Raw genomic sequence first — 15,939 nt, forward strand, 5'->3', positions numbered from 1 at the left:
ACTCATAAATTACAATCATGATTGCAGAGAGGTGCAGTAAAGCTATAGTGATTATAGTGATGATTGCAGACTCATGTTGACTTTAAAGATTCACTTTAAAAATTAACCAAATAATGTGTCTTAATTGGTGTAGGCCACAGATGTGTGTGCTGATATCCTGAAGATCAGGCAACAACTGCCTGTAATATCTGCAAGTACATTCAGAGATCTAAACTCAACATTTTGAACTTAAGAGGGATAGGAATTGGTTGTACATTACATTCCATCCCTTTTAAACCACTCAAACAGGGCAAAGAGGATAGATTCTGGCTGTAGCTGGCCAGCAAACAATTCTCTGGTGGAGGGTAACTGTTAACTGGCATAAACCCAAGAGAGGCAACTTCTAGATCGCACACTTCTATATTGCACACTCACCCTTCACCAGTGTAGGGCGCATGTGAGGGATATGTTGGAGGTAAGATGAAGGGTGTAACAGAACAGAGCCCTGTTGTATTGATCCTCTATGTCTTTATGCTGGGCCTGCACCAGATTGGGTAGATATAACTGATTCTATGACAGCTTATGCTGTACATGGATGCGGGGAACAGTTGAACCCATCATATGGGCTTTAACAATCCTTGGCAGACTCGGGTGCCAATTCATTAACTGCTCTGAAAGATATTGTCTTAATTCTGTATCTCCATTTTTTCACAGCTGTTTGAAAGCACAGTGCATGAGAACACTCTTAGACTGTAAATTATTTACAGAGATTCTTGTAAATATATATCATGTAGATTATACAGCTGAGGTGTATTTAGTTTGGGCTTGGGACAAATGAGATAAAGATAAGGGAAGATGAGAAAAATTTTCTTTGTTGTCTTTCTTGGTAATGGTCACTCAGAAATAATTCTGTAGTGCTGAGAACAAATCTGCACGATTCATAGGGACAAAATCAGATTCTGATTTGATTGTCTTCAGAAATAATATCAGGTGGTGCATTGTACATGCTCTATTTGATCTCAAGTACCTGACAATAGGTGTGTAATTTTCTGGTTGGCTGATGCCAGGAAAGATTTTACAGTGGTCTCACAACCTGAAATTGACCTCTTCCTAGTGAGGGACTCAAAACAGATCTTGGGCATAGAGAAGAAGGGGAACCCAAATAGTAATCTGAGAGAAGGCAGTTTTCTTCTTGGAATATCTGAAAAGAATAGGGACATAGGACTGGGAGGAACCTCCTGGATCATTGAGTCCAGTCCTCTACTATCTTTATATTATAATTGTCATATAATCCTGTTCATAAATTTATCAAGCCCCATTTTAAAACTAGTTAGGTTGCTTGCCCCCTCTATTGCTATTGGGAGGCTGTTCTAGAACCGCATTGCTCTAATGGTTTCTAGCCTAAATTTACTCATAGCCAGTTTATACCCATTTGTTCTTGCGCCACTATTGTCTTTTAGTTTAAATAGCCTTCTCCCTCCCTCTGATGTATTACATCCCCTTTCAGAATTCGTTTTGCTAAACAAGCCAAGGTCTTTTGGTATCCTCTTGTAAGATACGCTCTTCAGTTTCCTAATCATCCTAGTATACCTTTTCTGCACCAGTCCCAGTTTGAATTCCTCTTTCTTGAACATGGGTGAACAGCACTGTATGCAGTATTCCAGATCAGGTCTTACCAGTGCCTTGTACAATGGCCTTAATACTTTCTTACCTCTAATAGAAATTCCTCACCTGTTGCAATTTAGGATCACATTTGCTTTTTTCATGGTTACATCACATTGGTAGCTTATAGTCATCCTGTGTCCAGCTAATACACTTCCAAAGTTCATGGCCTTGCATTTTATACTATAATGATGAGCAGAAGTCCCAACACACAAATGCATAGCTAACCTCCTTTCTCTTTAGTGCCCTGAAAAGTCACAAAGTATTTGATCTAGTTAAAGGTCTTATGGATTTAAAACTCCTGTGTTAACAGGAATTGGGTGTGGGGTCATAAATAGCTACTTGGAGCTCTTAATCTGTGAACTTCAGAAAAAATATACCTGTCAAGTTAGGTTAATTTGTTGGCCTTACACATTTAACAGTGTTTCATTAAGACAATATGCTATTTCATGATGACATCTTTATGAAATACTGAAAGTTATCAAAGTCTGAAAATATATTAGAAAAAGTAGATAGTGCAAGGAAAGAAGATAAATGTGAAAGATGTAATATAGCCTATCTATTACAGAATTATTTTAAAAAGAGGCACATGCTACGAAGTTACCTGTATGTTTTCAACAGGAAACATACTTAAAACTTTGTTATAAAATACAGATCTTTGAATACAAAAAGTGGAAACTTAGACAAATTGCTAAGGCGGAGTATGAAAGAATAGCAAAAGCATAGAGGGACAAAAATCTGAAAGGCTAAGGCATAAAAGAGATTACACCTAGCAAGGAGCACAAAAGACAATAAGAAGTTATATAAACACATTAGGATCAAGAGAAAGATGAAGGAAAGTGTAGGTCTTCTACTTAGTGGGGAAGCAGGGCTAATAATGGATGACATCAAGAAGGCTCAGGTGTTTAATGCCTGTTTTGCTTTGGTCTTCACTATAAGGTGAATTGTGATCACATACTTGACACAATTAGTATTAACAACAAGGGAGAAGGAACATAAGCCAAAATAGGGAAAGAACAGATTATAGAGAAGTTAGATATATTCAGGTCAGTAGGGCCTGATGAAATTCATTCTAGGGTACATAAGGAATCAGCTGAAGCATTCATTCTCAGAGCTGTTGGTGATTATCTCTGAAAACTTATGGAGAACGTAAAGTCTGAGAGGACTGGAGAAGGGCACAACAAATGCTTATATTTAAAAAGGGGAACAAAAAGGACCAGGGGAATTATAGACCAGTCAGCCTAACTTTGATACCTGGAAAGATACTGGAACAAATTATTAAACAATCAATTTGTAAGCACCTAGGAAATAATAAAGTTATAATGGCTAATATGGATTTGTCAAGAACAAATAACACCAAACCAGACTAATTTCCTTCTTTGTCAGGGTTGCTGGCCTAGGAGTAGGAGGTAAGCTGTGTAAGCGATATATCTTGATTGTAGTAAGACTTTTGATATAGTCTCACATGACATTGTCAGAAGCAAACCAGGGATATGTAGTCTAGATGAAAGTACTATAAAATGGGTACAGAACTGGTTGAAAGATCATATTCAAAGAGTGGTTATCAGTGATTTGCTGTCGAACTGGGAGTATGTATTTAGTGAGGTGCCACCAGGGTCTGTCCTGGTACTAGTTAACATTTTCATTAATGACTTGGATAATGAAGTGCAGAATATGCTTATAAAATTTGCGGATAACACCGAGCTTCGAGGGGTCACAAGCACTTTGAAAGATAGGATTAGAATTCAAAATGACCTTGACAAATTAGAGAATTGGTCTAAAATCAACAAGATGAAATTCAATAAAAGACAAGTGTAGAGTGTTACACTGAGGAAGGAAAAATCAAATGTACTGCTACAAAGTGGTGAATAACTGGCTAAGTGGTAGTACTGCCGAAAAGGATATGGGGGGTATAGAGGATCACAAATTGAATATAAGTCATATGAATTATTAATATGAATATGAATATTGAATATGTGATGCAGTTTTGAAAAAGGCTACTTCATTCTGGGTGTATTAACAGAAGTTTTGTATGTAAGACAAAGGAGGTAGTTGTCCCATTATACTTGACACTGATGAGGCCTCAGCTGGAGTACTATGTCCAATTCTAGACACCACACTGTAAGAAAGATGTGAACAAATTGGAGAGAGTCCAGAGGAGAGCAACAAAATCTGACCCATGAGGAAGAGTTACAAAAACTAGGTTTACTTAGTCTTGAGACAGACTGAGGGAAGTAATGGGCTTAATCTGCACTAAGATAAATTTAGGCTGGATGTTAGGAGTACTTTCTAACTATAAGGGTACTTAAGGTCTATAATCGGCTTCCAAGGTTATGGAATCCCCATCACTGGAGGTTTTTAAGAACAGGTTAGATAAACACCTGTCAGGGTGGTCTAGGTTTACTTGGTTCTGCCTCAGTGAAGGGAGCTGGACTAAATGACCTCTTGAGATCCTTTCCAGTCCTACATTTTTATGATTCTATGATATTTTAACATTAATAAAAGATTGTGCTGAAGTATCATAAACCTTCGAAAATGTGGAAGGAAATGATTTCCATTGGCAATCATTTGAGAATAATTTGTTTCCCTTAAAAATGTTGTCTGCCTGCAAGCAAAAATAATTAATTGCTCTGGAGTTGTACAAAGAGGGGCAATTTAGAATTTGAAAATTTTAATCAAGCATTTAATTTTAATATTGAACATTCCTGTATTGGTATATGGTATTTAATTGGTATTAAAACATTATTTTTATAAGTCAAAATATTAATGATATTTGGACTTACTTAAAACTGAAATTCTGTTAGCAAAAAGTAATCCTTAGCTTAGATATGTGTGTTTACATTTGGATGTGCTTTCTTTTCTCCTTGGTGCAGCAATTGGAAGCAGTGGCTTCAGCCCAAGACAAACTCATCAGTTCTCCCCACCACAGATTTATCCTTCCAAGTAAGATATCTTCTTTAAATAATAATTAATTGAATAAATGAGCAGATTTTAACCTCATTTAGCATCTTAATTGGGTTAATCTGTTAAATCACAGCTGAACCCAAAGATTGTTTTTGAGAACATGTGTGATTTTATTGGAGTAAAGTTTGTATTTTAAAGATTATTTAGAGCTTCTGTTCTCTCATGCAGTCTATGACTGTGTGTTAATCAAGTAACTATAATAAGGCTGTCAGTTAACACAAGGACTTGTATGTCTATTACAAATGCTATTTTCTGTCATTTGTAATCAATAGCAGACCATATCCACATATTCTTCCTACCCCTTCCTCACAAACTATGGCGGCATATGGGCAGACGCAGTTTACGACAGGGATGCAGCAAGCTACCGCTTATGCCACATACCCACAGCCAGGCCAGCCCTATGGAATCCCTTCATATGGTGAGTAAGAGTTGGTATCAATATTATTTAATTTTGGGGTAAAATTTTTTTACCCAGAAAGCTGTCGGAGCCTTAGAAAGTGTTTTCTCTGGGTATAATATGACAACTGTTCATGTGCATGTTTGTAGTAAAATATGTACATTCAGTTCCCTTTTGTTGAGATGGGGAAAGCTTAATATACTTAATATAATTTACTGGAGACTAATTAAAAATGTACATGACAAATTTGACTGAGACAAATCCATATCAACTATTCTAACCTCCCGTGGAATATTTATTATTATCTTTTATTTCTGGGTTTTTTAATGCTACCCTTAATAGAAACCAAGGGAATTGATCGGAAAGAGATGCATTCATCAAATGTTTCATTTATGATAGAAATGGACAAAGGGGAAATGTAAGATTTAAGGAGCTAGTACTGCCCTCTCCAACTCCTGTTGACTTCAGTAAGAATTGTGCAATCCATGTACATACAAGGATAAATTGATAATTACAGGCCTTGATGCTCAACTGGTATAAATTAGAGTAGTTCCAGTGAAACTGATCAAGCTCTTCTGATTTATATCAGCTGAGGATCAGACCCAAGAAGTTTAATTTGAGTAGTTTTGGAATTCTGCAGTGGTGGAAATTGAAGTAAATGCCATTAAAACTCTAAAACGCTGACAGTATGATGATATGTAATCCAACTGCATTTTTTACATTGTTCCTCTGTGTAGTGCATATGTTGATATATATTTAAAAAAAACCAAAGGCTATAAATATATTTATTATATTTCAGCTCTTTTCTGCATATTTTAAACATCTAAAATATTTCATTTGTATAATATTTAAAATATATTTTCATTGGTGATAATGTATTTTTTCTGACATATACTGTAAATGTATGTTTCTCTTGTTTGAGACCTCTCTTGGTCCTTGGCTATCTTTGGTGGCTTGGGCAGCCCAGGCGGTTGCTTATCTTGTTCCTTTGGTTCTTCTGTGTGAAATCCTAGCCCCATTAAAGTCAGTGGTAAAACTTGCATTGACTTCAATGGGGCCTGGATTACAACCTCTTAATTTAGCTGCCTCCCTATCGCCAGTGCTCTGTATGTGAGTTGCTCTATTTGGCCTCTACTAGCTGAGTTGGCTACTAGTCTCTTGCTTTTTTTTCTGCCGCATCCATCCACAGTGCCTAGGACTTTGGTTAGTTTTGTCTTGCACATTTTGCATTACATAACTTCTTTTTACAACTGAAAAACTGGTTAAGTCATATGTCTTATTGCCTTTTTTATTTTCCTACATGTCCACCTACGTGGACCTAGGTTCTTTTATCTATGTATCTTGTTGTTTAATAGTAGTATTAAAAAGAACACCTACTGTGGGAGTTGATATGAGTATTTCCTTGTGTACAGTTACATTTAGGTACATCTTTAGGCCCCAGTCATGCAGTCTGTGCTCACATGAGCAATCACACTGAAGACAATTGGACTGCTCATGTGCACAAAGCAAGCAGGATTGGAGCCTTATTATACATAACATTCTCTTCCTGGGTCTGTGGATGGATCCCATTTTCTGGTGTGTGCTTTGTCTTTTTCTCTCTCTATGCCTTGGGGTTCCAATACTTGTAGAATGAGCAAAATAGCAGAGTTAGCATAAATGTTGCTCATCTGAAAGGAGAAAATTTGCTTTTTAGGTCTCTCTCTCTCTTTTTTTTTTTTTTTTTTTTTTAACGTCTGGGGGCAGATCTACACTTAACACACTGCAGCAGCACAGCAGTGCTTTGTGAAGAGGCTACTGTGAAGATGAGCATCTCCCATCGGTGTAGTTAATCCGCTTCCGTGAGAGGCAGTAGCTATGTCGACGGGAAAAGCCCAAGGGGGTGAGGTCGATATAACTGCGTCTCTAAGGGGTGGGGATTTTTCACACCCTTGAGTGATGTAGTTATACCAATGTAAGTTTATAGTGTACAGCTGGCCAGGGACGTACCAAAAAAGACTTGTCAAAATTTGAAAGACTATGTTCTCTAAAATTCCAGTTAGAATTTATTAATTTTATGTCACTTTTAATTGAGGTTGAAAATTAAAATCCCAGCCCTTTCTCAGCTCCTTGATTGAGGCAAAAAGTTCCAGAGGGTTAGCCGTGTTAATCTGTATACAGCAAAAACAATGAGAGTCTTGTAGCACTTTAAAGACTATCAAATTTCTGCAGGCATAAGCTTTCGTGCGCTGCAACCCACTGCATCAGATGCATGAAATAGAAATCAGATAGGCGGTATATATATACATCCAAGGGTAAGAAACAACAATGGGGAGGGTAGGTGTAAACAAAATCCATTCAGTTAGAGTAGATGAGGCCTATTCACAACCATTGATTAGAAAGTGAGAATATGTGCAGTTATTCAAAAGGTGTTGCTCTGAAGGCACAGGAAGCACCACTCAGAGCCGTACTTAAGTATCTGCTAGGCAAAGGCCTAGTCTCTCTCTTTCCCCCGTCCCACATCTTCACCATGCTGAAATCATGGAAGCAGGAAGTGGGATGGAAGGATATACCACTGACAAGTGGCTTCTAGGGAGCTGCTGGCTCTGGTTCTGCAAAGCGACTGAGGAGGCTGGAGAAATGTAGCTTTTCATTTCCTGAGACACTCTACCGCTGTCTGCCTGTGTTTCCTTAGTGGCATATTGTAAAGTCTTCATTAACCAGTTTCTTCTCCCCTTTGATCCCGATTCATACACCCCTCCACCTTACCTCTCTTTGCACGTCTGGGCTAGTGAAGAGAAAAAGAGAAGGTAAGGGTGTATGAAAAGCTGGTAGGTAAAGCCACTGAAGAAAAGCAGACAAGGAGTTGTGGGGTGTCGGGAGGTGAGACTCTTCTCCTTAGTCCTTAGAAGTTTGCAGAATTGGAAGCTGTCAGTGGCACATCATCTTCCAATTGGCATCCACCTTTTACTTTCTACCTGCTATGTCCCTTGTCTGTCCTCATGTTGGAAGGAGGCATGAACTGGGAGAAATGCTCCCAGCACACACTCAGAAGCTGGGAGTTGAAGCAGGAGCTAAAATTTCTAAACTTGATCTCAGTTTAAACTAATTTAAAAAAAGAAATTCAAATGAGGATTACAAAGGTCTTTTGAATTATGAAAGAGGAGGATAATGTCCCTAGGAATTGTTGATATCAACACTATAAAAATGAAAGTTTCACAGTGGGACCATGTGTCAGATTCATCATTATGATTTAATTGCAGGGTGAAGTAGAAGCGAAAGGGGAACAGCAAGGGGAAACAACTCTTATTTAAACACAAATTACTTTGGCAGTTATGTAGAAGAAATTATAAAAAAGTGAAGGGTCATAATTTCAAAATAGGGTCTCAGGAGCACATGAAAAATATGCAGCCATGCATGTAGAATTGTGTTGGGCATATAAATGCATATTGTACATGTGTAATGACTTTTTGTACCTCCCGCCTTCATACATCATAGAGGACTTCAGTTTTTAAAACTTGAACCAAAAAGTAAATGGATATATAGTTTGTCATCTACAAAAGAGTTCTACTCATCCACACTTTATAATTCACCCCAAATAATGATGGCCTCTGAGCAAAGAGGTAATCAGAGAATGCTGCAATAAGATCTAAGACTTACATTACTCATATTGCTATTATATTTCTAAGGCTATTATTTTTTTAAAATATGCATTATGAAATATCACTAATAGCTAAAATTAAACTATGGTGTCCAAATACTTGATATTTATTGCGTATTCATTTAGGTCCTGATCCAAAGCCCATTCAGGTCAGTACGAGTCTTTCCATTTCAGTTGACTTTGGATCAGGCTGAATTTTGTTAGTTAGAGCATAATTTGTAATGGATTTCCCCATCATTTGTGCAGATTAATGAGGCTTCGCTGTAGTCTCCTTGTTTGAAAGGTCTTCCTTAAGGCATATTTAGCATCCTTTATGTCTATTTTGGTCTATTGGTTAAAAACAGTATATATTTTACAATACATACCAACTTTCAAAATGCATATTATGTGGTAATAGGCCTAATTTAATCACTTTTTAAAGAGGATTTTCTTTTTATATCTGTAAAAGTCTCGTTGGAACTGTGTAACCTAAATGTATGACTGTTGATCCTTTATCCATAAATATTGCCCAAAGCAAATCTCAATAGTTATGTAATGAAAAGGAGTGGGTTATGTTACACTTCATTGAAACTATATGAAATTGGTGTTCTGCCATCTATGAAATTCATGAACTTATGGAAATGTTAGCTTTTGAGTGAGTTGGCAGGAAATGAATAAAAATTATGTAACTTTCTGGAAAGGGCAACTTGCCATATATTCATTTCTCTGGCGATCCTTGATTTTTAATAATCACAGTTTTGAGCTGAAACTGTCCCTGGGGAAACTTTCATTTTACATGCAGCTTCTCCTTTGCCTCCACTGCGCATACCCCTAGCATCATTATAAAAATGCAGGCAGCGATTGCTGACTAGGTGTATGTTTAAAGTACTGCTAGTTATGTGGTTTTATTTTCTGTCAGTTTTTGAATATGAACAAATAGATTTGCTATCACTAACTGATTTAGGTGCATTGTGGGCAGGCATCAAGACAGAAGGTGGATTGTCACAATCGCAGTCACCTGGACAGACAGGATTTCTAAGCTATGGTACAAGCTTTAGCACTCCTCAGCCAGGACAGGCACCATATAGCTACCAAATGCAAGGTCTGTATAAATACGTATTACCATTTATATTATATTTCATTGTTCTATTCATTTTCCTTTTAGAATAAACCAAATATCAATTTAGGATGGGATTTTCAAAACTGCATTGGCCTAACTCTCTGCAGTAAAACTCCCACTGACTTTAATGGGAGAGCAGAGTTAAGCCCAATCCTCCCTGCTTTTGAAAAGTCCACCTGTAATGATTAAATTAGCATTTTAACGTACAGACTCTAGTCTTATTGCAACAAATAATTTTATGTTAATAAATAGTGAACTAGTGTGCTTCAGAACATAGCACTGGAAAAACTTGTCATGATTACAGAATTTAGGAAGTGACAAGATTTAACTTAACACCTGAGTCTGTATTCTCTATCTGTAAAACAGGTAAGTATTTTTGTCCCTTTTAGAGCCTTTGTAAGAGTTAATTAACATTTGCATAGTTTTTTTGTATAAAGGGGTAACGCTTTATAAGTGCTAGCTAATATTGTCAATTACATTTTTAGATGCACTTACTTATTTTAAATATGGCATTAAAATACTTTTTTTTTCCTGTGTTCTAAATGTAGCATGCATATTCCTACCTGTCATTCAGTAACTGACTTTGTCTAGTTCTGAAATCTGACCATCCATCTAGGCCAAAATTTTCATAAGTGGCCTCTTATTTTGGGTACCTAACTTGGGACATCTTTGGCCTGATTTTCAGAGGTGCTGAGTACACATTTCTCCAGTTGCAGTTAGTAGAAGTTGTCAGGGCTGAGCACCTCTGAAAAGAAAGATTAGGGCATCTCAGGCATGCAAAATTGAAGGCCATTTCTGAAAATGTTGGCACCAGTTTTTATGATATCTCTTACAGTTTCTACATATAATTAACACATGGTCAGATATTCTGAAGCAGACCCATCTGACACATAGCTTCTTAAGTATAGGTCTAGGTATGCTGCATCCCAGCAGGCAGGACACAAGACAGTACCAAATTAGTGTATTTACTTTTATCTATATGGTAATTAAAGGTTTTCCAGTCTGAATGGGAATAATCATAACCAGGTTATTGGTTTCACTCTCTGCTAATAGCCACATCATTAGAACTGAAGAAAACTGACTTGCTGGAGTAAGAGCTTAGAATACTCATCAGTGATTATACAAAGAACTCCCAGAAGGCTGATTCTATCAAAAAGTTTATAATCCATTCTCCCTATGAAATATTTGTGCTGAAGAGCATATTATTATTGTTGTTAATAATGTGTATTCCAGTAATGCCTTTGTGCCACAATCTTGCATCAGGACCTTGTTGTGTTGGGCACTGTGTAGATACCTAACAAAAAGCAGCCAATGCCCCGAAGAGCGTAGGGCTAGATTTCTATAGGTATTTTGGCATCTAACACCCATGGTAGCAAGATATCTAGATACATTTAAAAATCTGGTTTTTAGAGTCTCAGATGGGGACTTGGGGAAAACCATGTAACAATGAGATGACGATAGTTAGCATGATAAACAGTTGTTGCAGCACACCAACTGTCTAACCACTTTTGAGTTTTTTGTAGGCATCATGGCAGAGGATAACTTTAAGGAAAGAGATTTGAGGGAGTGCAATGAGGAAGCTACAACCAACATGGCAGAAAGAGAGAAGGGGCTTGTTGGAAAATTTACAAATGGATGATGGAGACTGGCATCATTGGGAGAGTGCTAGCAAAAGTCAACATCACAACAGGGAGATGATAAATAGGGTGGGCATATGTTTTGAAAGATCTTGAAAGTGATGCAGTGAATGGGGAGCCAGTGGAGGGATGAAAAGAGAGCGATGACATGCTTGAAATGAGTCAGAGAAATATTCTGTTTTTGAAGAGGTAGAAGTGGGGTAAGATGGGATTTGTCAGTGTCAGAGAAAAGAGGTTGAAATATTGGAGACATGAAATGATGAGGTTCCAGATAAGAGCTTTAACTGTGTGGATGAAGAGGAAAGGCCAGATCCTAAAGATGTTATCTAAGAAGCAGTAGCAAGATTTAAAAACTGCCTGGATATAAAGATATAGAGAGGTGGATCAAAGACAGGACCCAGGTTATGAGGGTGAGAGACCGGAAGGTTGGTGGTAGTGTCCACAGTGACTCAGAGAAGAGAGGATTTGAAGGAAAAGATTAGAGGTTTTGTTTTGGCATTATTAAACTGAAGCTGATGGCTAGACATCTGCAAGGAGATGTCAGAAAGATAGCCCACAATTTTATTTTGACCAGAAGAAGAAAAGTCAATGAGTGCAGAGAGTGAACTATAAGTCATCAGTTAAGTCATGTTTGCAAATGAAATCACCCAGAAACAAGGTATAGAGGGAGAAGAGGAGGTTGCCAAAACTGAAGCCCTGTGGGGTCCCTAAAGAAAGTTGTAGTGGATATGTGTGGGGGGGGAGGGGAGGGCGGGTTGTCCAAATGAAATGCTGAAGGAGTTATTAGGGAGATAGAGAAAAACCACAACCTTCCTAGGAATTTTGTTCTTACAGTTAGGGCTTGTGTAAATGAACCCTCAGTTCATGACAATCTAGGGTATAAACCTACCTCGCACTAACCTGCCATGTGCAAAGTGTTTGTGTGGACTCTGTTGCCATGCTCTAATGGTTCCTTAGTATGCTTTGGTCTACCCCACTTTGAAAGGAGAGTAGATCAAAGTGCACTAGGAACTGTTAGTGTACATCAGCGGGACCCACGCTGATACTTAGCGTAGCAGGCTGGTGTTGGGTAGATTTACACCCAAACTTGCTGCAAACTAAATGTTTATCTAGATAAACCCATACTAAGAATAATATGTTACAGGATTATTCTACACCACATTTGACTTGTCATTATCCTTTTAGTGTGTCTTTCTATATTTTAGAAACATTTGAACTAGCTTAATTTTGGGGGCTATAGCTGCAGTTTGGGGGGTGCAGGTCAGTGATAGAGTGCATGTATTTAGGAGTAGAGAGATTATTTTACTTCCGTATTTGGCACTGATGTGACTGCTGCTGGAATAGTGTGTCCTGTTCTGGTGTCCACAATTCAAGAAGGACGCTGATAAATTGGAGGGTTCAGAGAAGAGCCACAAGAATGATTAAAAGATTAGACAAGATGCTCAAAGAGCTCAATCTATGTATCTTAACAAAGAGAAAGTTAAGAAGTGACTTGTTTACAGTCTCTAAGTATTACACAAGGAACAAATATTTCATAATGAACTCGTGTCAAACAGGCAAAGGTATAACAGGATCCTATGGCTGGAAGCTGAAGCTAGACAAACTCAGACTGGAAATAAGGCATTAATTTTTAACAGTGAGGATAGTTGCCCAAGGCTTATAGTGGATTCTCCGTCACTGGCAATTTTTAAATCAAGATTGGATGTTTTTCTAAAATATATCCTCTAGGAATTGTTTTCAGGAAGTTCTATCACCTGAGGTGTACAGGAGATGACACAGTGGTCCTTCCGGCCTTGGAGTCTGTGAACCTATGAATTTTTCATTCTGACTTAATTGGTGCTATAAAAAAACAAGAATGTTTGTTTCTCTTTCACCATTTTAGTTCTGGAAATTCAACAGCATCAATGTTTAAGCTATTCTTTAAGGTTGGAATTAAGCTTCCCCCCACAAAACCATAGTCATTGTGATTTGTGCAGAGACCTCTAGAGAGGGAATGGATTTATTCTTCTTTCCCCCTCTCTGAATGCCTGGGCAGGCTGCAGGTTCTCAGTGCAGCCTTTCCTTGGAGGCTGGAATAGCAGCTGCTACTGCTCCTCATCCCCTTGGTGTGGTTTCTGAGCCACTGGCATATGTTTTTGCCATAAACAATCCAGCAGGCTGGTGCATCTGGGACCACTATGGCATCCCTATCTGATGCAGGTAGAGCTGCAGATAATCCTGAACCGCTCGTGTGCCTGTGCTGCCACCACGCCTCTTCCCCTTTTGTATTGGGATTAGCACCCACATCTGTCGCACATAAATTGTGTGGAGGCCACTATGCTGGCCCTTCCCATTAGAAGCAAATGTCACCTAAAATGTAGGTGTGCTGCATCTGTAGTACATGTGCAGGCAATTTCACAGTGCCTGTTCTGTCCATACTAAAATTCTGGCATGGTGAGTAGCCAAATGATTGCTAAAGGAAAAGCTGCCAACTTTGAAAATCATGAGTAAGGCCCTGCTTGAATTGCAGGATGATTGTCAAAAAATTGCAGCTGAGTTGTGGACAAGCCATGGAAAATTGCAGAAAAGTAATAAAGTCCATTATTACTTTTCTGCTGTTGGCTGCCCGGCGCTCCCACTGTCAGCCCCACTCCTGGCTGGGCTTCCATTGTCAAAATTGCAGTGGAAGCCTAATATTGTGGAATCTGCAATATCGCAATTTAAGTAGAGCCTTCATCATGAGGCATATGACTGTGTAAGTGTCCACACAGACGTTATCTTGGTACTTGGGCTTCTGTTTGTTTTAAATTTTTCATCCTTACATTCAGAGGGGGAAAATTACTTCTTGGTAACTACCGTACTACTTACCTCCCCTTTTAGTAAGTGTTCTGTGGTGTGATCCTGGAGCTCTTACTTGTGTAAGCAGTCTCATTGGTGTCAAAGGACCACTCACTTGACTAAAGACTGTAGGCCTGAGCCCATAGTTTCTGAATTGATGGTATGTTTGTGGAGAATGCTCAGTCAGAATAAATGGAATAGACAGCAGGCTGGTGGTGGTGGCTAGAAGAATGTAAAGGAATCAAAAGTAGAAAGAAGGACCACACCTGCAGCTAAGCAGTTCTGTTTTTTAAAAAAAGCAAGAAAGCAAGAAATATATGTTCTTTTCTGTATATAATTGTGATAAAAGTATACATTACTTTATATCAATGTATCATTCAGCTGTAAGTCATGTTAAATTTATGAGTGCTCCTGCTCTTAGTTACACAGTTTGTTATGATTCAGAATATGCTAACCAATGGGTTTGGGAATTCATCCATAAAAAGTAAATGTTAAGATATGGAGTTTTAAAATATCGTGCTGGATGGCCAAGCAGTTACTAGGACAACTAGGGAGAGTTTGCCAAGGATTTTTAAACAGCATACGGACAAGAAAGAAATGTTGGGTTTAAATAGCCCATCTGGCCTTCCTAGTGCAGCTCTCCAGGGAAAAGCCTAACTTCTGCCACCTATATTGTGCACTGATGATAGACATAGCCCATGGCAAGGAGGCTGATCAAGGAAAGCAAATGGACTTCTATAGAAAATAGGCTGGGGAGGGCAGCATCCTGTCTATTGTAGAAGTGCTGGAGAAAAGTTCAGCACATGGGAGCTGCACGCTAGTCCCAGCAGGTTCCAGCATTCTTCATATGCTGACTGAGATTCCTAGCTTTAATGTGGGACCTTGTTCTTTGCAAAATAGACCTTTAATCTGCAATTTACAGCCTTTATCACATTAGAAAGTCCTATAGTTGGTCAGTTTGTTGCAGTAAGCCTATATATTTCATACATATTCACAGTTCTTTGTGTTTGTTCAGCTAATACAGGAACAGTATGGTCTGTGCCATGACACAGCTGATTAAAAAATGTGGCGAAACTGAAGTATTTTAAAAAACAACTTTAGGCCAGTAGCCTTGGGTGGCCCACACAGCAGTTTCTGAGAAACCTGTTTCACGTTTGTTACGGTCTGTGAAGCCCCCACCCCCCTCCGTAGGAGCCGATGCTGACCATAAGATGAAAGAAACTTTTTTTTTTTTTTGGTGATATGTTGACCAGGGTGCAATTACTTTTTTCATTTATTCTTGTAAATTATCTGCCAGCACACATTTTGAAAAGATAATGCAGTAATTAAAGGAGAACTTTTAAAATATGAGGCCCAGCTCTTTTTTAGAATAATTTGCATGACATACCTATAATGCCATGTATTTCTGCATCAATTAATTTTTTTAAAAAAGTTGTTTCCCCTAACTGTGGCATTCATGGAAATAAAAAAAGGCTTGAAGACTTTTGCATTTTAAAAGATTTTACATCTTCATTCTGGCTCTCTGGCTTATGATAATATAAAAATAATAGTGTTGATCCTTCAACTTTAAATTTAAATTATTGTATTTTTTCATCAGTTCTATTTCTCTGTACATAGTGCCAAACATGGATGCAAACTCTTCCGCTGAAGCACTCTGATTTAGCTTACAGGAGTATGAGCATCTATCAACCGCTGCGCAGCCCTAGCACTAACAGTGGAAAGTAATAAAGATTTACAGGAGAAACTC

At 38.2% G+C, this 15,939-nt stretch overlaps 1 protein-coding gene across 6 annotated transcripts in view; it reads left to right on the forward strand.

The window, feature by feature from the left end:
- Positions 1–15,939, forward strand: part of EYA1 (EYA transcriptional coactivator and phosphatase 1) — a 215,895-nt gene that overhangs the window by 130,406 nt on the left and 69,550 nt on the right. For all 6 annotated transcript variants that reach the window (XM_067553627.1, XM_067553628.1, XM_067553624.1 and 3 more), the window contains 3 exons: positions 4,515–4,584; positions 4,878–5,023; positions 9,598–9,720. In XM_067553627.1, coding sequence (XP_067409728.1) covers positions 4,515–4,584; positions 4,878–5,023; positions 9,598–9,720 — 339 coding nt within the window. The remainder of the gene's footprint in view (positions 1–4,514; positions 4,585–4,877; positions 5,024–9,597; positions 9,721–15,939) is intronic.

This window comes from Emydura macquarii, unplaced genomic scaffold, assembly GCF_026122565.2.
Source record: "Emydura macquarii macquarii isolate MOO-44397 ecotype Brisbane River unplaced genomic scaffold, CSIRO-AGI_Emac_v2 contig_1477, whole genome shotgun sequence".
NCBI classification, from domain to species: domain Eukaryota; kingdom Metazoa; phylum Chordata; order Testudines; family Chelidae; genus Emydura; species Emydura macquarii.